The sequence below is a fragment of the Artibeus jamaicensis genome, unplaced genomic scaffold, assembly GCF_021234435.1.
Source record: "Artibeus jamaicensis isolate MK-2021 breed Jamaican fruit bat unplaced genomic scaffold, CSHL_Jam_final contig_519, whole genome shotgun sequence".
Lineage (NCBI taxonomy): Eukaryota > Metazoa > Chordata > Mammalia > Chiroptera > Phyllostomidae > Artibeus > Artibeus jamaicensis.
The window spans coordinates 19,851,948-19,877,818 of NW_026521871.1; the positions used below are offsets into that span (position 1 = coordinate 19,851,948).

The following is a 25,871-nucleotide window of genomic DNA, read 5'->3' on the forward strand; positions in this document are numbered from 1 at the left end:
AGAATGTACAACACAAAAAGTAAACCCTAATGTAAACTATGGACTTTAGTTAATAATTATGTATTAATACTGGTTCATCAATTTGTAGCAAGCGTGCCACACTAATGCAAGTGTTAATAATAGGGGACATCCAAGTTAATAATAGAGGAAATTGTGTGTTTTTAAGGTGTGGGAGAAAGGGGAAAGGGTATATGGGAGCTCTGTACTTACTGCTCAATTTTTATGTAAACCTAAAACCACTTAAAAAATAAAGTATTATTTTTTAAAAATCATATCCTTTGGGCCCTTAAATATACTACAAGTATAATTTTAGGAGTTTCATATTATATCTTTAAAATCACATGAATTCGATTCATTTACACATAAATGGCTATTTTAAAATTAAAATTTCCCCCAAAACATCAATGAAATTGATGGCCTGTAAGGATATGATTTTTGTATTAAGAAGCATGGCTTTGTCCTGGCTGGTGTAGCTCAGTGGATTGAGCGCAGGCCTGCGAACCAAAAGATCACAGTTTGATTCCCAGTCAGGGCACATGCCTGGGTTGCAGGCCAGTGCATGAGAGGCAACCACACATTGATATTTCTCTTCCTCTTTCCTTTCCTTCCCCTCTAAAGATAAATAAATAAAATCTTAAAAAAAAGAAACATGGCTTTAGTTGACAGAGTCATTGAAGTCATGTTAAAAGTGAAGCAGAACAAAATTAAACCAGTAAAATGATGAGCAATCAATTTTTCTTGCAACACAGATATTTTTTGCATCCTTATTTTAATTTCCCAGTCCTCATACAGAGGCATATACACTACCTTTAAGTCACTTAGTGAAACTTTATTTTGTTTACAATAAGCACAGTGACACATAGTTGGTAACCAACTTTTATGGATATTACAGTTGAAACAAGAGAGGTATATTTTGACATGAAAGTAATTTATACCTAGAAAAATGTGAAATAAACCGGCTGACAAGATGGGCAAAGTAAATGTAGTGATCTGGGTTGCACAGGTTTAGATGTATTTTGAGACTAAGAATTCAGTTCAGTGTGTGCCCCTGTCATTGAGAACACAAACTTTTTTCTGGCTGTCATTGAGACCCATGTGACCTTTAAGCTATCACCAATGCACATTCCTCTTTTTGGTGTGTAGTATTTACACTGTAACATAGATAACTTAAGGTTGTTTGGGTACTTACTTACGTAGATATTCAGACATGTGGACTCAAACAGTACCTAATGAATCCTCTTGGAACCACTGAAGCACATTTATAGGACTAGTCTCCTTATTTGTGTGTTCAAGGCACTTTGTTTTTCTTGTGAAGACCACAGCTGGAATCTTTACCCTCATGCAAAAAATAGAGAACAAGGGGACAGTAACCAGAGGGGAGAGGGAAGGGAATTTAAGGGGGAAAAAGGGGAGGGGTTTGGAGGAACAAATAGGAAGGACACAGGGATGAGAACTAAGTGGGGTGGAAATGGGAGGGAGGTGGGGAGCATGGGGTGGGGGAAGCTGGGATGGGAGAAATAGACAAAAAACTGTACTTGAAAAATAACTAAATAAAATAAAAAATAATAAAATAAAATAAATCAGCCTTCGAGAGTAAATTCCTTAGCTCTCTGCTTGCTGAGAAAATACAAGAGACCCATTCCCAGATACCCCTAGGAGAACAGCCCTTCCTCCATAAAACATTTTTATCAGTGAAAAAACACGGTTTCTGGATCAGTCTTGAGTTTGTCTCTACTTAGTGGCTGTTGGACCCTGGGCAAGTCTCTACTTCTCAAGTCCTGGCCTCCTTACCTCTAAAGTGGTGTTAATATTTTGAGTTTCATGGAATAAAAGAGTGTGTCTGCAATGTGGGAGGTAGTCAATAAATACTAGTTTTCTTTCTCCCTTCCCTGCATCACACTAAAATTTCATCAATTCATTTAGCATTTAATAAATAAATGTTTAATGAACACATCAGTCAAGCCCTTTGCTGGGATATTAGAATATTCATTACAAAAAAGACAGATAAACATATGTTTTCAGGTGCCCTAGAATTTATGAGCAATTCACTTTTTGCCTTCAATTTCCATAATCTCAAATTCCCATGCCTCTCTACTGACATTTTTGACCAAAGAGGTGACATTTAATATACTGTGACTGTGCTTTTGGCACCACTTTAATAGTCAGCTGCTTTCAGGTAAACCAAGTCAGAAAGGTTCTTATTGCATAAAAGTCTAAAGTCTACCCACTTCAGTCACACACAGGTCCACATTAAATACTTAGAACCAAAATCTCTCAGGGTTTTATTTCACTTACTGTGACCACAAATCACATTTAGAAAAATTCATGTGGCATGTACAATCTTAAGCAGGAAATTCATAAAGCAATTATTCTGTGGCCTTAGAATCTGTACCAGTGTTCTTACCTTTGTTTTTTTATGTTTTTTTGTTTCCATTTCTGTTTTGTCTTGGGGTGGTTTAAAATTAATTCTGGGCTAGATTCTCATTTTAACATTTCCTCATTGATAATCAAATGTTTTCACATACTCTAACCTCTCTGTTCTCAATGTGGGGAATACCTTCTCCTTTTTAAGGAAAGCTGTATGCAAAGAAAACATATTTGGGTATTTTCATAGCACAGAAGAAATATTTTCTTTAAGAAAAACATTTTATTTATTTATTTTTGGAGAAAGGAGAAGGGAGGGAGAAAGAGAGGGAGAGAAACATCAATGTGTGATTAGTTGCTTCACATGCCCCCAGCTGGGGACCTGGCCCACATCTAGGCATGTACCCTGACTGGGAATCTAATCAGTGACCTTAAGAAAAAAAATGGTTTTACAGTACGGTTAAATAATAAATCCTTATATAAATTTAATATATCAACTTTTTACCCTGGCCAGCATGGCTCAGTTGGTTGGAGCATTATCCCATGGACCAGAAGGTCGTGGGTTTGATTCCTGGTCAGGGCACATACTCAGGTTTTGCGTTCCATCCCCATTGAGGTGTGTATAAGAAGGTACAAGAAGGCAAACGATTGATGTTTCTCTCTTACACTGATGTTTCTCCCTCTCTCTCTCTCTCTCACTCCCCTGCTCCCTCTCTCTCTAAAAGGAATGGGGGAAAATGTCCCTAGGTGAGGATAAAATATGTGTGTGTGCATCTGCACACACACGTGTATATGATGAGCAGTCATATATACATGTATGTGTATATGTATATATACACATCCCAACTTTTCTGTCATACGAAAACATTATTAATATGAACGGAGAAACAAATTTTTTATCTTAAAGAGAAAAGTTTTTAGGATATCTAATATGGAGAAAGTAGAATTGTCCCATAACTCCATACTCTTAAAAGTCATTAACAAACTTGACTGATAATCTTCTATAAAAGATAATAAGAACTGCCTCAACATTACTTTTACAAGCAGTCTTCCTTCTTTTAGTAAAACCATCTGGGCAGCACTGAAAAGATGGTTATGTTCTCTTCTCTCATTGTGATAACCTAGATGAAATCCCTTTACCAAACATTGTTTCAGTTCCCTTTCTGCATATCTGTAGAGGATTGCTCTATCCTCTAGCACCAACTTCATAGCTGTTCGTTTTTACATTTCAGAAATTACCATGGTTGACACAGAGATGCCATTTTGGCCCACCAACTTTGGAATCAGCTCCGTGGATCTTTCTGTAATGGATGACCACTCCCATGCCTTTGACATCAAGCCCTTCACCACCGTTGATTTCTCCAGCATTTCTGCTCCACACTATGAAGACATTCCTTTTGCAAGAGCTGACCCAATGGTTGCTGATTATAAGTATGACCTGAAGCTCCAAGAGTACCAAAGTAAGTTGTTTATTTTCATTTTTAAGACTACTAAGCCAGCATTAGACTAATCTCAATGACACTGGAGTAAGTGCTCCAGACACTAAAACTATATAGAGAAGACACTTACCATTCACTTAGTCATCTATTTATCAATGAAATATTAAGTATTTATGATATGCCAGAAAGGAAAACAATGTATAAATACCCCAGATTATCCTCTCCTTTTTTCCCTTCTTCCTGTCTCTCTCCTTTTTTTCTTTTCTTACTTCTTCTGAGGAGCATTGTTCAGCATGATTATATTGCCAGGTGTAGCTCAGGCTGAGTAAGAGTCCATCACTCAAACTTAAAACTCTTTTGGCCACTTGTAAGTTATTAAGTAACAGTTTGCTACCTTATCAACAATAAACTGCTAAATTATAATCCAGTTTTTCTAATTCTGCCATTTAAGAAGCTTACTAAAAACTGTTTAAGCACAAATTTAAATTTTGACAGTTTATTGATTAATTTTCATGTAATTAACTCACTTCACACTGAAACATCAGACCAAGAAAAACTAAACTGCACTTTTCAAGATAAAATAAATTTCTATGATGCTATTTCCTTGATTTTTATCTCTTTGTGTACTGATATGCTGGTTTTCCAAAGCCACCAGCTATGTAATTGGTAACTATTAGTTGACAATAAGAACTTCCTGTATTTCTAGTTTTCTTTAGATAAATACTAAACTTGGTTATATTTATGTGTGTGGTTTTCAGTTAAAGCCTAATACGGAAATATAATAGCTCTGACCCTAACCAATGGAAAGGTAGTGCTTAATTTCCATAGGTTGTTTTACTCTCCATCAAAGATCATTTTACAAACCACCTTTTCTGACTCAACACTGATGGTAACCTGGTCTCTTATTTTCATGTACCTTCAAGTTGGTCTTCCCGTTACCTTTTCATGGGAGTGTTCCTTCTGTGTTTCTTTTGCAAGAGTTTTAAAATACTTCTAAAACACAACATTTAAATTAAAATACACAATTTAGTATTGTGAAAATGCCAAATACAGCACATTATGTAATAAAATAACCTTAATTATGGTTACTATAAATAACCACTATACTAATAAATACTATATGTTGTGTGTTAGAGCTTTAGTATAACGGGGTATTGGAGGGTCATAGAACCACAGGATTAACTCGCTTACCTGTTTTATTTATACAGGTGAAGTTCAGAGGGGTTGTGACTTGTCTGTGATTACAAGGCCTGTGGTTTTTTTCCGTGTCTTTGCATGTTCCATAGTGCTACCACACTTAACTAATAAGTGTGGCATTAAAGCATTCTATAGTACTTCCCCTATTGTCTTTTTAGCATTGTTTTTCATGTAACAATGACCTGCTCACATTTTTCTGTACACAGGTGCAATCAAAGTGGAGCCTGCATCCCCACCTTATTATTCTGAAAAGACGCAGCTGTATAATAAGACTCATGAAGAGCCTACCAACTCCCTCATGGCAATTGAATGCCGTGTCTGTGGAGATAAAGCTTCTGGGTTTCACTATGGAGTACATGCTTGTGAAGGGTGCAAGGTAAAAAATAATTTTTCTCCTTCTTCAAAAATGTGCTGAAAATCTACCTATTTTTTCATTTCCTGTTGCAAGCTCATGGCAAGGAATAGAAATGAAATTGCCAAAAAAAAATTTTTTAAATCATTATTTAGATGATATAGTATTTGAAAACCAAAGAAAATTAATAAAAGCAGGGTTACTTTATCTCACTTTGTTCCCTCTAAATTGGACCTATGAGACACTGATCTAATTTAACCCTCGTATCTTGCAGTTTTATTATTTTTAAGTGACTTGATCTAGGTATCGAGGCAAGATACTGATGAGCTGGCCCAGAACCCAGAGTTCCTGATTCTTCCAGGAGTTTTTTCACTGTACTATGTAATATTTTACACATGTAAGATTTGACAGGTTTAATAGATAGATAGATAGACAGACAGACAGACAGAGAGTCTTCATTTGAGCCTTAGAACAGCCCTATAAATTTGAACTCATTTATGGCCACGAACAGATGTAGGAATGATGAATTAATGAGACTCATGGTCATCCATTAGTAAACGTCAGAGCTAGGACTAGAACCTGTCTCTATGACTCCTAAACCAGTACTCAATTTTCTTATTCTTATGGACAGGGAAAGAGATATAACTATTTTGGAAAGGAGATACTTTTTCTCCTCACCTTTTTTTTTCTTTCCAAAAAGAGGCATTTTGGAAAGTTCAAACATTTAGTAATATTTTGCCTGAGTATTAAGAAAATGTTAATCTACTCATATTTTAATATGTAGTCTTTTAAAATAATTAATTTCAATATACTAAGTGAATAAAATAGTAATAGAATAGTTTCTGTTATATGCTCCAGGGCTTAGAATAAATCATATTTACCTTATAAAATAAAGGTTTAGTTTTTATAATTTTTATGAATATAATTTATAAATTTTGTATATTTTACAAATATAAAAAATAATTATAAAATATGTATCTTATAAAATAAACACTGCTTATATTATATATCACATTTAGTCCTCAGTTGGGCTTTTTATTAAGAATAAAGGTATATAGCAGTTGGTAGGTAGGCATTAGAATATCTGGCTTCCTGACTAGATTGTGGGCCAAAAAAGGAAATTAATATTTATTGAATTTCTACCATGCAGATATTGTGCAAGATGCTTTTGTATATATCATTTTTAACCACATTCTGCCTAAGTTTTTACGTCTATAAAATGATGGTGTTGAGCTGTAGCTGGTGAGGCTTGGTTGCTTGGTACACCATCCCATAACCAAAAAATTGTGGGTTTGATTCCTGGTCAGGGCACAGGCCTAAGCTGTGGGTTCAGTCCCTGGTCTGGGCACATATGGGAGGTAATCAATGTTTCTCACTCTTCCTTCCTCTCTCCCTTCTTCTGTCTCTAAAAGCAATGAAAAAAAAAGTCCTCAGGTGAGGATAAAAAAATAAATAAATAGTTGAATTAGTTGAATAAGTTGAATTAGATGATCTCTAAAATCTTTGCAGTTCAAAGAGTTTATTTCTCTGAGGCAGCCTGATAAAGTGAAAAAGAGGCAAGCTAATAGTCACTCGGGCCACTTGCCCAAAGTCACTAGTCAATCACATAAACACTTTAGCCCTTAAGTCATCATATGTGTAAAACAACTTTGTTAGATTAGCTATCCAAGGTCTTACTCATCTCTAAGTTCTAAAATTCTAAAATTACTGCTTGAAAAATGCCCGGCAATGGATGCTTTCATTTAAAACATTTAAACCCATTGATTTTGTGATTAAAACCAAACTAAAATATCTGCGGTCTTACATGAAATAATTATGCATAGTTAGTTATTTAAGATCTCAATGAGTAATAAAAAATGTCATTTTACTGCATTAGATTTATACAGTTTTTAGTAAGTTGTTGATAAATACTCAGAAATACCTCAAGAACCCATTTAATTTTGGTCATCTTGGTAATTTATATTGATGAATAATTAAAAACAGTATGATTGGTTAAGTTTCCACAATAAATTATTGTTTTTATGGACCGGTACAGCACTTAGAAAACTAGAAAGTTTAAATAGTTTGACCATGTTTCTATTAGTCATACATTTGCGGAGAGTTAACATTACTGAGAATAGCTAAAATTTGACAGACAGAAATATTGTCAGTAGTTGGTTATAGTGATAAAGGCTACTTTCCGAAGGCACAAAAACTTTGAAGATAAAAGCAAGCAAAGAAGAAAGGTAGCAATAAAAAAGAAGAAAGGAAAGAAGAGGGAGGAGAAAATCCCTGTACCTTTAAGTTAGGAACAAAAACGGTTTTAAGGCAGAGACAGAGAGTAAACTCTTAATAAAACCTGAAAAATACAGAAGAGTTCTTAACCTACCACAGAAAAACAACAAAAAAATAGATGAAAATTTAGAGTATTGTATTCAGTAACTTACAAGTCATCCAAATATGAATTACAGGCTTCCTAAACTAAAATATAAAGGTTATGCTAACCTTGGGAGGGAAAATAGACATCTACTCACTTTAAAGATAAGAATAAGCAAAATGTTAGTGGAATAATATAATTTGTCTTCTACAAGTTAACAGTTCTCAAAATGTGGTCTGGAGACTTTTAGGGGTCCCTAAGACACTTTCAAAGCAACTATGAGATTGAAATTATTTTCATAATACTCTGTTTTTATTTACCATTTTCACTTTCATTGACTCAGGAGTATAAAGTGGAATGTTCTAGAAGCTACATGGCATGGAATGACAAGACAGCTCTGATGGCTAATAAAATATTTGCCTGTATGTTCTTACACATAAAAATTTCTCAATTTTAACTTCTAATTCTGGTAAATACCATAAAGATAGCCCACATAAACTAATGTTCTTTGCAGTCCTAAATAATTTTTAGGAAAGTAAGAGGTCCTGAGACCAAAAAGTTTGAAAACCACTGTTATAAGCCACTGAGGCTGAAGAAATAAAATGCTCATTCCTTGCCACTCTGGAACTAAACAAATCTGCTGCCACACAGTGCAGCTTCATTAGACTGGTGGCTGTCAGTAATCAAAATAGCTCCTTAGCTTGTCAACAGTACTCAGTGATAAGCCAAGAAAGTCAGTGTGTTTGACTCATCTGCATGTTTTTCTGGAAGGTGCTTTGGCCATTTAATGTTTGCCATTTTGTGGTATAATATAGGCTATACATACCAATGATTAAAATATAGTTGACCACAAACCTGCAGACTAATATATGGATTGAAAAGGATAGTTATAGTGCTTAAGATAGCTGTTAGTAGGTTTTCTTAAGCAATTTCACAATACCAATGGAACAGATTTACATTAGTGATCCTTGCCAAAATTCAAACAGGAATTAAAAAGTTGGATTTAGATTAGAGTAAAATAGTGACAGGTTCTTGGGTATATTAATATTGCAGACTTGGGTAAAATACAACCTTTAGCTACTGAAAGATATAAATACCTTAGAGCTTGCAAAGCTGACAATTTTTTTGGTTACAATTTGGACACTTACCAGTATTTTTTTCTCTATTAGGTTTCATCATATTTTTGCATCTTTAGTGAAAGATTACTTTAGAACCATAGATTTACCTAAAGATAGAAGTAAATATAATTCATCATATAATACAGTATAACCTATTTTTATATTTCTACATAAAACACTACTCCAGGAAGAGTTTTTTGTATATTTCTACCTGCCAAAGGTAGCTCATTGGTTCAGCTTCTGTGTGCCATACATTTTATAGGAAAGATGCACGCAGGCCAGCCAGCACAGGGCTTTAATCTCATTGTAAACTTAACACCATTCTTAGATCACATCACACACACACACACACATGGAGTTTTGTTAAAAGTCAAGCAATTAAGGAGAAATTGGAGACTTCATGATAATTATGACAGTAAGTTGTTGAAACTGCACATTGTTTTGTGGATCCTGAAATAATAAGAGTGTTTCTTTATGAGTAATATGAAAAAACTTTGTAGAAGCCTGCATCATTCTTCAAATGAATAAATATTTTACAGAAAGACACTTAGTAATGGCTTTATATCTTCCTTGCTAGATTTCTTTTTAAATTTAATCTTTATTGTATTTTATTACCATTTAGTTACCTTATAACCCCCGCCTCACCCCAGTAATCACCATACTGCTGTCCATGTCCATGAGTGCTTTTTCCTTTATGCTCAATCCCTCCACACCCTAACCACCACCACCACCCTGAACTAGCTGTCATCTACTCTCCATCTGTGAGTCTGTCTCTGTTGTGCTTGTTAGTTCAATTTGTTCATTAGATTCCACATACGAGTGAAATCATATGATATTTGTCTTTCTCTGACTGGCTTATTTCACTTAGTATAAGTTTCTCCAGGTCCATCCATGCTGTAGCAAAGGGTAAAATATTCTTTTTTACAGCCAAGCAGAATTCTGTTGTGTAACTGCCCCATAGTTGTTTTATCCACTCATCTACTGATGGACACTTGGGCTCCTTCCATATCTTGGCAATTATAAATAATGCTGCAATGAACATAAGGGTGCTTATGTTCTTTCAAATTAGTCTTTTGGGTTCCTTTAGAAATATCCCCAGAAGTGAGATCACTGGGTCAAAAAACAGATCCATTTTTAATTTTTTGAGGTATCTCCATACTGCTTGCCACAGTGGCTGCACCAATCTGCATTCCCACCAACAGTGCAAAAGGATTCCCCTTTCTCCACATCCCCACCAGCACTTGTTACTTCTTGATTTATTGTTTATAGCTGTTCTGACAGGTGTAGGTGATATCTTACTGTGGTTTTAATTTGCATTTCTCTGATGATTAGTAACGTTGAGTATCTTTTCTTATGTCTATTGGCCATCTATATGTCCTCTTTGGAGAAGTGTCTATTCAGGTCCTTTTCCCAATTTTTATTTGGATTATTTGGTTTTTTGGTGTTGAGTTTTGTAAGTACTTTATAAATTTTGGATATTAACCTCTTATCAGATATATTGATGAATACGTTCTCCCATTCTGTGAATTGTCTTTTTATTTTGTTGATGATTTCCTTTGCTGTGCAGCTAGATTTCTTAAAAACATCAAATGGCAAAAAACCATTGGTTATCATGAAGTTAGTGTTTAGGAAAATAATCAAAGTTCCAAGCAGTGTCCTGGAGTCTGTACATATTGTTCAGTTCAAGGTTTTATGTAGCTGTATAGTACATAAATGATATTAAGAAAGACTGTCCATCCTTTAACATTAAAAGATCCTGAATCATAACAAAAATAATGTAATATACTTTGAAAGACATCATGAGTCCAAACAAAAATTTGCATAAGGGTTAAATTTAACATAATTCTCTTATCAAAAACCTTCTTCTCCAGCCATGCCAAATAAATTGAGTACTCTGGGACCTGCCTCATTGTCAACTAGTCAAGGAACATTTTCAACCACTAAAATTAGTTTGAAAAAGTGAAAACCAGTGAGGGAATTTAAAACACATATGATCACAATGGTGAAAATCAAAATGAAGTATCCCACCAACATTTATCAGTGAGAACAGTTGTCTTTGCTGTTAGTTATTAGTGTTCTTTTAATGAGTGAAAAAAATCTTTAGTATTCAAAGGTCCTTAGAACCCTTCAGGAATTAAGGAGGCTTTGACTTCCAGCAGATCCTACATAGGACATATTTTTTGAGATATTTCTCGTCTCACAAAAGGTAGGGAAAACTCTCCAAACAACCAACAATTACAAAACAAACAAATCCTAGGTCTTGAGCTGTGAGCTGCAAGCACTTGGAAGGGTGGGGTTTCCCTCATAACAAATGCCCATAGGAGTACTCAGGTGCAGTATTGCTTCAAATGCAGGTGCCTGTAGCAGTTTTGGAGACATCAGTGAAAGGGAACTTTGAATTAAGCCCAGATTCTCAAGGGAATCTAAAATAGTCTTAAGTCAGTGGCACCCCTGCCTTCCAACAGAAGCATTTTCAAATTCTTTTTGGAGGAAAGAATTCCTAGTTTAGACTTTGTAGGATTCCCATAGTTTAAGGTCAGGAAATGAGTTCAAAATAAAACATCAGTAAGCACATAGAAAGCAATTGAATTGAATGACATTTATCAGAAATAAAACTGAATTCAGACCCCTCGGTCCCTACCAAGGGGATATTGGGAAAGCAGATATTGGGATTGGATTGGCAGATACAGATAGAACAGCTGTATATATTTTTTAAAGAGAGGGCAGAATCACAGCAATCAATAAGCAACAATAGACCATCAGGAATGAGCATGTCGATTTGGGAAATAAACCAAGTGAAACTTCTAAAAGTAAAAAATATGTAATTATTGAAATTAAAAAGTCAATGGTAGAGTTAGATAGCATACTGCACACAGCAAAAAAAATGTTACTGAACTGGAAAATAAATGCAAAGAAACTGCTGAGAATGAGACTCACAGTGTCTCAAAGAATATGTCCTATCCATAATCTGCTAGAATTTGAAGCCTCTTTTAGTTCTTGAAGGATTAATAAATTTTTTTAATATTAAAAAATTATGTCTTCTTCACTAATGAATAGAAGAGTTATGTACAGAACTGTTCTCATGGATGAATTTTTGCCACTGTAATTATGTATTTCTGTGATCTTAATTGATGGCTGTTTTGATGTTGACTTTTGCGATCAGTATTAGAGAGTACTTAATTACAAGAAGATAGAAAATATAAAAGAGAAGGATAGAATAAGAAAGTCTAACACTTATCTAGTTAGAGTGTCTAAACTTATGAATATGTACAACCATAATGTGGAAAACAGCATGCCCAAGAAGATGAATAAAAAGAAATTCATGTTTAAACACTGCAGTAAAAATTGCAGAATACTAAAGACAAAGAGAGTATGTAAAAGCAACCAAGAGAAAAGACAAAAACACCTTCAAAGTTGATTGACAACAGACCTCTCAGCAGCAGTGGAAGCACAAAGATAATAGAATTCAAAGTGAAATAGAAAATAACTGAGTACACTATATCTTTCGTTTTTTTAGTGCCCTATATCTTTCAACACTGAGCGTGAAATGAAAATGTTTATAGGTTAAAAAGCAAAAAACAAATAATAAATTTCAAGGATAGTAAGCCATAGGCAGGAGAAGACATTTGCAACACTTACATAAAACAGTGGGCTCATATCTAGAGTATAAGATTACCTACAATTCAATTTTAAGAAAAAAGACAGTCCACTGGAAAACTGGGAAATGAAAAATCAGAGAAACACAAATTAAGGTTCTACTTCGATTCTATTTTACACATACTAGCTTGTCAAAAATTAAGGTGCCTATGATACCAAGTGTTGGAGAGAATGTAACTTCCATAAGCTAGTAGTGGGAGTGAAAATTGGTATAAACACTTAGGAAAACAATTTGGCATTGTCTTGTAAACTTAACATTCAAATATTGTATAATCCAGAAACTGTACTTCTAGGGGAACTTTTATATATGTGCATTATAAAACAAAAAACATTTATAAAAGCACTATTTATAATAAAAAAAATTGGTAAGAATTCAAACATACATCAACATGAGAGAACAAATTAATAAATTGTGTCATAGTTATATAATAGAATATTATACAGTTGTGAAAATGAATAAATCATAGCTTCTCACAAGAAAGTGGATAAATTTTAGAAACCTAATACTAAATTTTTTAAATGAAAATCCCTTAAAAAGACATGAAGTATGGTAGCATTTAATAAAGCCCCCCCAAAATCATAACAACGTATTATTTAGTTTTACATATTGTGTGATAAAACTATATTTTCTTAAAAGTCAAGGAAATGATAAACACAAAATTCAGAATGATAACCATCAGGGTCACACAAGTGCAGGAGTTGAATAAGAGAAGAATACATAAGTATTCTGGTCATGATTTTAAATCTTGAGTTGGATAACAGGCTCATGTGTGATAATTATCTTGTTATAATTATATGTATTTTCTACATGTTTGTAATTAATATTAATAAAATAATATTGAAAATAAAAGTATGCCAATGGCCTTGTAAGACAGCAGTTACAGTTTAGGATCACAGAATATCAGAAATGGAACTGCCTCCTTACTTTACACATAGAACAGGTGAGACCCAGTAGAGAAGTTAAGTGACATATGTGTTTATTCAGCAGATTTTAATGGAGAACTATCGTCGGTGTCTGGGTTACATCCAGGGGTATATGATACCATCCCTGGCCCCATAGAGCTCACAGTTTTAGTTGTGCATTGGGAGAGGGGCAAGAAAATAAACACAAATATAGTAAGTAAATTATATTGTATGCTAGAAAGTCCTAAATCTATTGAGGGAAAAAAGAAAAACAAGGGCAAATAACGATCAATATTTCCCGAGGAAAACTGGGGGCAAGGACAGGCCACAGTGTTAAATAAGGTAGATAAGCTTCACTGAGAAGTTGAGGTTAGCAAAAACTTGAAGGCAGTGAAGGAAACAGGCAAGTGTATATTTAGAGAAAGAGCTTTCCACATGAGACAAAGAAATCAAGGGTGACTTCAAGGATTTTGGCTTGAGCACGTGGGAGGATGGAGTTGCATAAATTGAAATGGAAAAGCTGAGGTGAAGTAAGTTTGGGGTAAGTTCAGGATTTTAGTGTAGAATATGCTGGGTTCAAGATGGCTATTAGATTTCCAAGTGAGGATATCAAGTAAGCAGTGGAACATACTTGTCTAGGGTTCAAGATGGAAATGTGGAGAAAGTCAAATGACATCAGTGGCAGAATCAACACTAATTCAGTCCTTTTTGTACCAAACAGAATGAGATGAATTTGGAAGAATGGAGAACTGAGTTTCATTAAAATGAACACAATAGAAATGAACAGGAGTACTCTGAAGAAAAAAGTGGAGTTAGAAAACATTTCTGACTTTTTCCAGAATTTTTTCCAAGTCTTTCCAAAAAAATATAAATATAGCAGTATTCAGTAAGCATCAAATTGATGTATTTGCTATTTTGAGATAACAGTTGATTTTCTTAGGACCTATTTATTACTTATCATATTTTCTTTTTTAAATTTTTATTTATTTTTAAAGATTTTATTTTCAAAGAGATGGGAAAGGAGGGAAAAAGAGAGGGAGAGAAACATCAATGAGCAAAAGAAACATGGATTGGTTGCCTCTTGCATGCCACCAACTGGGGACCTGGCCTGCAACCCAGGCATGTGCCCTGATCGGGAATTAAACTGGTGACCCTTCAGTTCATAGGCCAGTGGTCAGTCCACTGAGTTACACCAGACAGGGCTCGTGCTATTTTCTATTATTTCTTTTTGTTTGTAGGCTACAACAGTTATGGAACACATGCACTTTCAGCTGCACAAATAAATGAAACCAATTTTGCAGGATATTATGCAACAGAGAATTCCAAAAAATTATCCACATGTGGATTTTTATTGGTCCTGACCATGTATTACGATGAAATGATTATAACTTTGCCAAACTGCTTAGTGCAATTATAAGGGTTTGGCACGCTCTTGGAATAGTTTGCAGAGATACTGAACTGATTAATTGATGTTTTATTTGTACTTTTTAGAGCATGCTGAAATCCAAATGTAAAGCCAAAATACATTGAATGACATTAGTTGGATGTAGTCACTTTCTAAGAGCTAAAACAGGACACTGGAAATCCTTATGCAGTTCCAGACAGGTTAAGTGACTTGCCTAAAGTCACCAGTGCCAGGACTGTGTGAACCACCTGCCTCTTCTGGTACCCAGACCAGTGTGCCTTTCACCATACATTGCTGCTTCAGTGCATCACAAAGACTTATAATTTGCTTTTTTCTTTATTATCTCTTTGCAGGGTTTCTTCCGGAGAACAATCAGATTGAAGCTTATTTATGATAGGTGTGATCTTAACTGTCGGATCCACAAAAAAAGTAGAAATAAATGTCAGTACTGTCGGTTTCAGAAATGCCTTGCTGTGGGGATGTCTCATAATGGTAAGTGAATGCTTAGCTCCACGTAGTGTATTATTTCATTATGGCTGCCAGATCAGTAAACGTAAAGGCCATTGATGAAAACATGCAGTTATTCCACAGAATGCCAGATTTCAGAATATTGCATACTGACAAAGCATTTCTCATTTAGGTCAGAGTTTTTAAGCTGTTAATGAGGAATCTTCTCTGTGGTTGGGCATGTGCCATGATCAGAATAAAGACTTGAAAATCTGGGAGGTGATGGAAATAACTATAATACTTTAAAACAAATATATTTGTGATTATATTTTATGTTGCATTAATAGCATAATAAACAGATTATATCAATAGTTTCTTTCTAATTTAAATATAATAATTTTGCAGATATCTGGATATGGAACTCTAGGTGGCTTATCAGAATTTAGATTTATATATTTTTTCTATTTATTATGCAAAGATGATTGTAGCTATAGCAGTAGTCTTGACTTTGAGCAGCATACAAACTTGTGAATAAAGAAATATTTTAAAGTTTCACAAAACTTCAGTGTTTGCAGAAAGATAAGAGAATAAAACTTTCTACTTTTAAAACCCATATCTAAAATCAAGCTTATGGAGTGTTAACCTAATGAGAATAATGTAGAAGACCTGAGAAGACCCATGTCTTCATGAACTGTAGAGCTAACTCAACAAAGTCCTGAAAGATAGGCCTGTTTGAAGAAGTAGTTCTTGATTTCTGTTTAGCTCTGACTAATTAACTAGATTATAAAACAAATTTTGATGTAATGATATTATATTTTTCAAGTATTAGTCAGTTCTTTAAAAACTCATTATGGGCTCAAGAAACGTAAAATGCGAACATGATCAAATTGAATCCAAAGTCTCATTTCATTGGATGTCCTGGTTTTTCTTTCTTTTGCCTTCATCTCTCTCAAAACTGATCTGGTACCAGGATAATCTCACTCTCCCTCTTTTTTTTTTTTACTGTGTTTTGTTTACACTCTTACAGCTGTCCCTATTTTCACACCCTTCGCCTTCACCTACCTCCCCCTCTTCCCTCTGGCTTTCACCACATTGTTGTCTGGGTCTGTGGGTCATGTATATATGTTCTTTGGCTAATCCCTTCCTTTCTTTATCCAGTACCCCTCTCCTTTCCCTTCTGACAGCTGTCAGTCTGTTCCATCTATCCATGGAATCTTTAAATCAGTCTTCATCTATAAGGACTCCAAAGCATCTGTGAAAATTAAAGTTTTGCTCATTATGCTGATGTTTTGTTTTCGCAGTAGACATCAAGATATTTGGGAATCACTAATTAGTTGATACTCTACTCTTTAAAAATAGTTTTAAAATTATATTCTTATCATTAAATGGGTCATTTCCTCTAAAGACAAGAATGCATTATGAGTAGATCTATTAGCTGTAGTAGACAGGAAGGAAATATGGTCTAACTTTCCTCAACAGTTAATGCATCTGCTGTGTAGCAGTATATAACTGTAATCATTGATTGCAAAATAATTTGCTAGTTTAATGTCATCCATTTTCTTTTTATTTCAGACCTCATAAACATAGGGCATGTTTTCAAGCCAAGGGTTGTATATTAGGTGATGAAATCAAATTGCAATAAACTTCATTTATCTTTATGAAGAAATCTTTATTTGAGGTCATTATCTATAAGACTGCCTTGAAAAACATGCCAGTTCTGCTTTTAATGCTATTTATTTTTTGTCCTTAAAAATTGTCACTTTTTACATTGATGAAATATATTTTACATTTATGTTGCTTGTACATATTCATGTAAAATATATCTCCTATTTCTTATTGTTTATAGGCAAATAATATTTAAAGCCCAACCTATGGTATTGAGGATATAATTTTCTTTTCTCAGAAAAGTCAAAGAAAGCTATTATGAACTGAGTAAGGTCATCTTTGGACATCTTGTGACTATTTAAAATAAGGAATTAAACATCATGGCATCAAAGGCTTATACAGTTTAACACTTACAGGAGTGCAAACATGACTAAGAGAATCCCTTCCCAGAGGTGTTTATGGTAATGTGTTTGCTGCAGAGAGAAGAAAACATCCATTTAACCTACACATAAGAAAGGGAACTCAAATAAATTTTTTTTAAAAAGAAAGGGAACTCAACAACTAGATTTTGATTAGTTTTGCCTGTTTTCCTGATGAAGGAACCATTTTTAAATACAAAGTTTTCTAGGAGATCATGGTAACTATTTAAAATTAATTGCTTTGGCCAGTGTGAGGCCAACTATAATGAGATTTCCATCAATACACAGTACCTCTTTGTTAATGTTTTGTGTGAGTGGTCCTCAATGTAATAACCCACCAACTTAATAAAGAGGCATCTAGCATTATACCAAAATCAGCACCTCACTGTTTTCATTATGCACAAGAAGAAATGAACATTCCCCCGAAGTAAATTTGCTTCTTTCTGTGTTACTTTTATATTTGTTCCTTGTCTCTGTGTAGTCCATTCTCTGCATTTAGCTTCTATGTTAACTACACACTCCCAGCTTTGAAGGACACTTCTAAAGAAACCTTCAAGAAACCCTAAGGCGCTGGCAAATGTTGTTGGAAAATCACTGAAGTCAGCAATTGCTAAGTTCTTTTAGCTTTGAAAAATCTATGATGCTATGTAAGTCAAACAAACTACCTCACGTAAATTTTCAACTAATTATTTCATATCTTACAGACAATGTCACAGTCTTCCCAAATATTTAGGCAACTGATACCTGTCAGTCACCTGAATTTAAAAGTCTCCACCTATATGATTTGGTACCATAAAAATGTAATTCATATGCTTGAATCATGTCTTCTGTATGTTCTGATCAATTGCTCACTAACATAGGGCAATACATTTGACGATTGCATAATGATGCATTTTGATTGTGACGTGTAGCCTAAACATCGTAGAAAGACATGATTTCAGCATTTTTCCAATTAGAAACCTAACTGTTTCTCAAATACCCATTTTCAGCATTGGCTAGAAAAAGCACCCAATTGTTGGATTGATGTACTTTGGAAGAAATTTTTTGTTTTTCAGTAATTATCAAGATAAACACATATTGCCATGATTTTGGTCATTTAATAATCCGTCATTTTTAGGCCATGGGCCAATCCCGCTGATTGCTCCAAAGTCTTCTTGAATCATCTCAAGCATGGTCAGCCCAATACCCTGTCCAGACATCTTTAGAGGAAGGCTCCAAAGACAAGTAAAGTGGAATTAAAGAGCTGACTTCCTAGGCTACCCAGAATTAATTTACTAAGGGATTATTACATCAGCTACTATTTGTTTTATGTTTTGAATTAATAAAGCAGGTATCTACAGAATCTTGATAAAAATACTTTCATAGATTAATGTTGCCTCTTCAGTCAAATGGGCACTTACACATTTTTATAGGTTTTTAAAGTGTCAGTTTTGTTTTCAAGTCCTGCTGTCAAAATCTCCGAATTAATCATATTTTTAAATGTACCCTTTTATTTTTAATGAGATAATTTAGTTATTAAGAATTTTGACTAGTCAATATTTCATATTCAGAGATGCTTTTTGTGTATGAAGTAAATAATAAAATAGTAAGTGTTGGCTCTGCAGAAAAAAATGATCTGATGTAGAGAAGAATTGAATTATGTTAATTATGACTCATTCAGCTAGGTTTTTCCCTAGGCCATTGAGATTTGAATAAAAATTATGTTTTTTATAAATATAAAAATTAGCGAAACCTTAGCTTTGCTGATTAGGATGTCCTATTATATAAATGATGGGGTTTTTTTAGTTTTTAAAAAAGGCTGACAACTTAAAAATAATTTCTCAGTGGCTTCATAAAAATTCAGAAAAGTGGTTTCACAAATTTTTGTGGCACTCAGCATTTTGAAGGTAGTTCCTTTCTTCATTGTAAACAGAAGCTCTGGTGTATATTGCAAAAAAGAAAAATATCAATGGCAAATAAATTTAAACTTCAACATGTTATTCTTTTTTTTTAGTCTTCTTTGTGATATCAAGGAAAATTCCCCAAATGTTAACTTTTAGGAAAATATAACAGAGTAAAAAGTCCTAATGCACATAGCAGGTATGTTACTCAGACCTGCCTGGCCTTCGTGGTCATTTACAGTCTAGTCGCCACCACTTTATCCCACTGCTGCTCATTTCCACGTAAATTTCAGACAAACTGTGTTCTTTGCTCTTCCTGGAAAATGCCTGTGGGCCTCTGTGTACTATGTCCTTCAGTTCCCTATTTAAAAAAAAAAAAAATACCTGGTATTCAAGGCTCGGCTCAAATGTCTTCTCTTTCATAAGACTTTTAATTCCCCATTTTCCCTCTTCTCCTGTTTCGTACATTTCTTTAACATTTTATTGTGCTTTTTTTCTTTTTTTTTTAATCATTGTTCAACTACAGTTGTCCCCATTTTCCCCTCCACCACTCTCCCCTACCCCACCCCCATTGCCTTTGTCCATGGTCCTTTATACATGTTCCTTGGCTACCCTTCCTCTTCTTTTCCCCGTTATCCTCCTCACCCCTCCCCTCTGGCTACTGTGCCTTATAAAGCAAGGTAGTGATCATATCTGCTAACAAAAACCAAACTACTATAGACAACAGTAAAAAGGATAAATAAAGCTGAGGGCAGGGGAGGAATCAGGGAAATTTACGAGAACTCCAATGATATGTTATGAACTAAGACATTGGCATGAGTGAGAAGAAATGGAATTGAGAGAAATATCAGAACAATGACCAATGAAGGTAAATGTCTTCAGGGAGAGAGATTGTCAAGACTATTCGAGGTGTCTAGTTTGGCTGATAAAATGAATTAACCAGAAAAGGAAAACAGGACGAGGAGACAGTTTAGAAGGGGGAAATGAAAAGTTCATTTATATATTGTAGTTAAAGTGTTTGTGGGATAGCCAACATCCATGTAGAAAGGAATCTAGGAAGGAGTGAAAAATAAGGATCCAGATCTCAGTAAAGAGAAGGCAGGAGTAGCTGGCACATCTTGTGAGTTAGAGAGAAGATCAAACTAGGAAGAACAGAACACAAGTGAAGGCAGGAGGTATGGAAAATAGCATGCAGAGAGGAGAACCAGAAAAGCAGAAACCATCATGAAAAGAGGGTGGAGAATATCAGCAGCATTAAGGGCAGCATTAAGAGAGTGCTGGAGAGCACAAGTAGAAGAGCTTAGAAGAGGCCCCCAGATCTGTCTGTGAAAAAAGAATGAGGGACTTCTAAGGGCAAAGCTTTGGTAAATTTAAATGAGGCAAAAGCTAGATTGCAGTGGGTTAGGAAGTAAATAGTAAGTGACAAATGCAGATGGAGAGGGAGGCCTACTCTTCCAATAACTTCAATGGGGGAGGAAAAAAATAGCATGAAGCGGGGGGACTGGGGGCGGTACACTAGGATCACAACCTTAAACCTCTGCTTAGGTGAAAAGGAAGGAACTAGTAAAGAGGGGTACATGAGAGAAAGAATAATCTGTGTATATATTTAGGATCTCTTCTATTAGACATGTTCTCTTCATCCTTGACCACCCCCTACCCCATCCAGTCTGTCTAGCACAGTGTTTTGTATCAAATAGGCATTCAATGAATGAATTCAATGGTGTCAAGTAAGACTTAAAGGAATCAGATTGAATCAGCAAATGAGGCAGTGGTGTTTTGTTTATCTCTACTTTGGAAGGAAACCTAGGCAAATGTTTAAATGTTCTCTAAAATAGTTTGAAAAATGTTATCCCTGCATAAAAATAATACTGGTGTTCAGGCTGCTCCTTGTTTTGCTTTAGAGGACCTAGAAAATTATAGTTATTAGATTGCCAAATTCTGTAAAACCTCAAAATGCACAAGGGTTTTTTTCCTCAAGAAAGAGAGGTGGAAAAACATAATTTACTTGGCAAAAGCTATATGAAAAGCAATAGTGTTGTATAAGACTTATTTACATGATAAGGCTTTTGCAAAATAAACATGTTAAAAGTGGGGAAACTGACTATGAAACATAACCTTACTAATTGTCAAAAGCTTGATATCATTAAAAATTCACCCCTTAGACGTTGAAAGACAAAACTATTTTTAATAAAATTTATTTCATTCTTCTATCTTCTTTTGATTTATTTTGAAAATCTGTTTTATCTTTATAATTAAGTAGCACTTATCATTGATGTTCCTACAATTAGGTGTTTTTCAAACATGTCATTAATTGTCATTAAGGAACATTAATTGTTTCTAAGATTCAAAGAGCAGGATACCTAAATATTCCATGGGCTTGGAGTTTTTGTGTTCAAGAAATTAGTGCTAACACACAATGCTGAATCTGTCATATGCTACTAGTTAGCTCCACTAAGTTCAGTAAAAGTGTATTACATAAAAGTATGCTAATATACTTTCACCAGAAATTAACAAGTCTCTACCAAACCTATTCTTCCTGTAGAGTGCATAGTGATTCTGATATTGACAATTTTAAAAAAAGTTACATGAATTATCTGTAGGTGATTATCCCAAATATGACACTGAATGCCAGTATCCTGGAAATTGCTCAGTGTAACATGTGCTAGATCTGTAGAACACACAGAATATCTTTCATTTTCTCAGGGACTCAGGCTAGACAAATGTGCTTTAAAAAAGAGACAGCATAGCATGTTCCCCAGCCCTATGTCATAGAGATTTGTAGGATTTTATAGCTAAATTTAGAACTAAAGGAAGGGATATTTAGAAATCTTCTTTTCCAAGTCCCTCATTCTTCATAAATAGAGCAATTGAAGACCAGACAAGAAAAGCCACTTAGACAGTTCTTCACAAGCTGAAACTAGAAAGTAGCCTGACTACCTCAAGTGCCGGGTTAATTCCATTGCCTTCCAGAGAGGCTGAAAGTTCTCACTCAGTGATACATGGAGCATTTTCCTTCTCTTTTAAAATTAATTAGTAGTGTTAGAAGATTTGGAAAATGTGTCTGTATATGAGCACATCGGCCTTTATATTTCTGGTCCCCAGTTTAGAACGTTCATCTTCTATTTCTAAACTTCAGCTTTATGGAAACTGAACTTCAGTTTTATGGAAAACAGCAGCCCAAAGAGAGAATTCCTCCCTCATCTTGATTCTCAGATTCACTGCGGTTCAAGAATTACTTCATTAAAAAACACCATTTCCTAAACAATTTAAAAAAAGAGAGATAGAGATGGTTGAATAGATAGATGGATGGGTAGATAGACAGACAGGTAGATAGACAGAGGGATTAGGTTTTCAGGTTTTGTTCTTTACCTGGAGGGTTTTGTTCTTTACCTGTGGGAAAGGATCTAGGTTAGTGTGCCATATCTACCATACAGGTAGCCCACAGCAACCACAGTTTCTCTAGACCACTTTATCCACAAATAATAAAAGCTGTACTTATTAAGCATTACTATGTGCCAGGCACCGTGCTAAACACTTTCTGTGCCTTATATTATCACCTCACATGAGGTAGGTTAGTGTTATTAATGGGATTCAAAGGCAACAAAATAAAATCAGCTTTTTCAAATAAAATCAGCTTTTTCTCCCTTAAAAAATGCGTGCAAATAAAAACTGGTATTTACATTTTCAGATTTCCATGTTTTATGCAAATTTAGTCACACCAAATGAGATATATTTCACATTCCTTTTGTTGAAACTGTGCTATGTAAAACATGCTTAAATCACCTATATAATTAGTTACACTGACAGTTCATTGAACCTAATTTGCAGCATGAGCATCGAGTGATACAGAAAATTTGTTTATAAGCTTTTAGCCTTTGGGAGGAACTTCAACTTATAAAAACTAACATTTTATTTTTTTGGTTTAATTTTACTGAATTTATTGGAGTGGCATTGATTAATAAAATTATATAGGTTTCAGGTGCACAATTCTATAATACATCACCTGTATATTGTGTTCTTTGTTTACCACCCCAAGTCAAAACTCTTTCCATCACCATTTATCCCTCTTTTACCCTCTTCCACTTCCCCTACCCCTTTTTCCCTCTGGTTTCCTTACTGTTTTCGTTATCTATGAGGGGTTTTTTTTCTCAATCCCTTTACCTTTTTCTCCCAGCAGCCCCAGCCCTCCTCCCCTCTGGCAGCTGTCAATCTGTTCTCTGTGTCTATGAGTCTGTCTCTTGTTGTGCCTGTTAGTTCAGTTTGATCATTAGATTCCACGTATAAGTAAGATCATATGGTACTTGTCTTTCTCTGACTGGCTTATTTCACTTAGCAAAATACTTTCCAGGTCAGTCCATGCTGTTGCAAAAGGTAAGATTTGACTTCCGTCAAAATAGAAGTCTAGGGAAATAAGCCTTGCCTCCTTGAGCAACTATAGCAAAAATGACAACTAGACTACAAAACAAATATCATCCAGAATTTTCAGAAAATCAAGTTGTATGTAAGTCCAACAACAGAATATTTAAAGAAATCACATTCATCCAGACGGGTAGGAGGGACAGAGATGTGGAGACACGCAGAGAAGTGCAGAGAGGTGGAGAGGCTCAGAGACACAGAGTGGAGCAGAGATGCAGAACAGGTAGTCCCACATCCACGTGGTGGATAAAAGTTGGGAGGGATACCTGGGGAGTGAGGGATCCCAGCCCAAGACCAGACTACCCAGCCCAGGGGTTCAGTGCCAGGAAGGTAAGTCCCCATAACTTCTGGCTGTAAAAACCAGTGGAGTTTGGGACAAAGGAAGAAACTTCAGGATTCTCAGGAAACTCCTCTTAAAGGCCCCACAAAGGACTTAGGACTCATGTAGCCCTACCCCTTTGGGGTTTCAACACCAAGGCAGTAGTAGAAAGGGAGAATATTTTTTCCCAGTGGCATACAGGGAGAAATTGAAGTGACTGGCAATAGGGCAAGTACCCGGAGACAGCTTCCTCCCAGGAAAAACTCCAGAGGCCAGGCAGCAGTACTGTCCCCTCTCTGAGCCCTCCCCCCAAACAGAGCCACAGAGCTGTGACACAGGTCACCCCACCCTGGTGATTACCTAAGACTCCGTTCGACCTATACAATTTACAGGTGCTCTTTTTTTATAGTAGGCCACACTCCTAAGACAGGGAGTCAGAGCAGCTCTACTTAATACACAGAAACAAAAACAGGGAGGCTGCCAAGTAAGGAGACAAACATGGCCCAAATGAAAGAACAGAACAAAACTCCAGAAAAAAGAACTAAATGAAATGGAGATAAGCAACCTATCAAATGCAGAGGTCAAAACACTGCTTATAAGGATGTTCAAGGAACTCACGGGGTACTTCAATGGCATAAAAAAGACCCAAGCAGAAATGAAGGTTACACTAAGTTAAATAGAGAAAAATCTACAGGGAACCAGCAGTGGAGTGGATGAAGCCTAGAATCAAATCAACAATTTGAAACACAGAAAGAAAAAAATCATTCAATCAGAACTGCAAGAAGAAAAAAGAATCCAAAAAACAAAACAAAACAAGAATAGTCTAATGAGCCTCTGGGACATCTTTAAAGGTACTAACAACCAAATCCTAGGGGTGCCAGAAAGAGAAGGGGAAGAGCAAGAAATTGAAAACTTATTTGCAAAAATAATGAAAGAAAACTTCCCTAATTTGGTGAAGGAAATAGACATACAAGTTCAGGAAGCACAGAGTCCCAAACAAGATGGACACAAAGAGGACCACACCAAGGCACATCATAATTAAAATGCCAAAGGTTAAAGATAAAGAGGGAATCTTACAAGCAGCAAGAGAAAGCATCTTGCTTTTAAATCAAAGCATCTTCTACTTTTAATATGCCATGATTTTTACAGGGTGCTTTCTTTCATGATCACTTTCTCATACCTCCCAATGTACATATATCTCATTTTCTGTTCCCAGACTTGATATTTTGGAGCTTAATTCATCAAGCTGTTATTTGGGTTTAATTCATCAAGCTTTTATTATATACCCACTATGTGTATTTTGTTGCATCCAGAAGCAAAGATGAGAAAACCTGGTGCTTATAAAGTTTATGTTCTAGTAGAATAACCAACATGAGCCCACGCAGTAGTATACACAGTGGTATAGTACTAGTTTGATACATAAGCTAATATATTCATACAACAGAAGTCCATCATTTAGGAAGCTTTTTCTAAACTATCCCACACCCCAAGTTTTTGATACATTTCTCATTGGGTATAGGGATGGCATGTTAAAATTTCCAATAAAAGATACATGATTTTAAAAGTTAACAATTGATTCTAATATGTTCTGCCTTTCCCCTATTCCCCAATCCTCAACTGAGAACTACTGATGAAAAGGAATAAACAGTACAAGGAAGCAAGTGATTGGACTGGCTTCACAGAGGATTTTGAAGGAATCTGCTATGTAGGGGTTTTTTTTTCTGTCTTATTTCAAAACATACAAGGATTTAACAAGTGCCAGACATTTCATTAAGTGCTGAGAATAAAATAATGAGCAAGGTTCCTGCCTCTTTGGAGATTATATAGCAGGAGAGAAAAGAAAATATTACATAATTATTTTGGTCCATGCTATGCAAGAGAATACAGTAAAAAATGAGGGTATATCCTGAGGGACTGAATGATCATGCCAGAGGGTTGGGGAGACTGCAGTAAAAATGTCAGCAACCATTCATTGCCCTTCCCTGTGATACTGA

At 35.2% G+C, this 25,871-nt stretch overlaps 1 protein-coding gene across 5 annotated transcripts in view; it reads left to right on the forward strand.

Moving 5' to 3' along the window:
• Positions 1 to 25,871, forward strand: part of PPARG (peroxisome proliferator activated receptor gamma) — a 147,030-nt gene that overhangs the window by 90,839 nt on the left and 30,320 nt on the right. For 4 of the 5 annotated variants that reach the window (XM_037139322.2, XM_037139323.2, XM_037139324.2 and 1 more), the window contains 3 exons: positions 3,597 to 3,824; positions 5,207 to 5,376; positions 15,145 to 15,283. In XM_037139322.2, the coding sequence (XP_036995217.2) occupies positions 3,605 to 3,824; positions 5,207 to 5,376; positions 15,145 to 15,283 (529 nt within the window). In that variant the 5' untranslated portion in view covers positions 3,597 to 3,604. Of the gene's footprint in view, positions 1 to 3,596; positions 3,825 to 5,206; positions 5,377 to 15,144; positions 15,284 to 25,871 lie in introns of those variants that run through there. The other variant, XM_037139325.2, reaches the window with a different exon arrangement.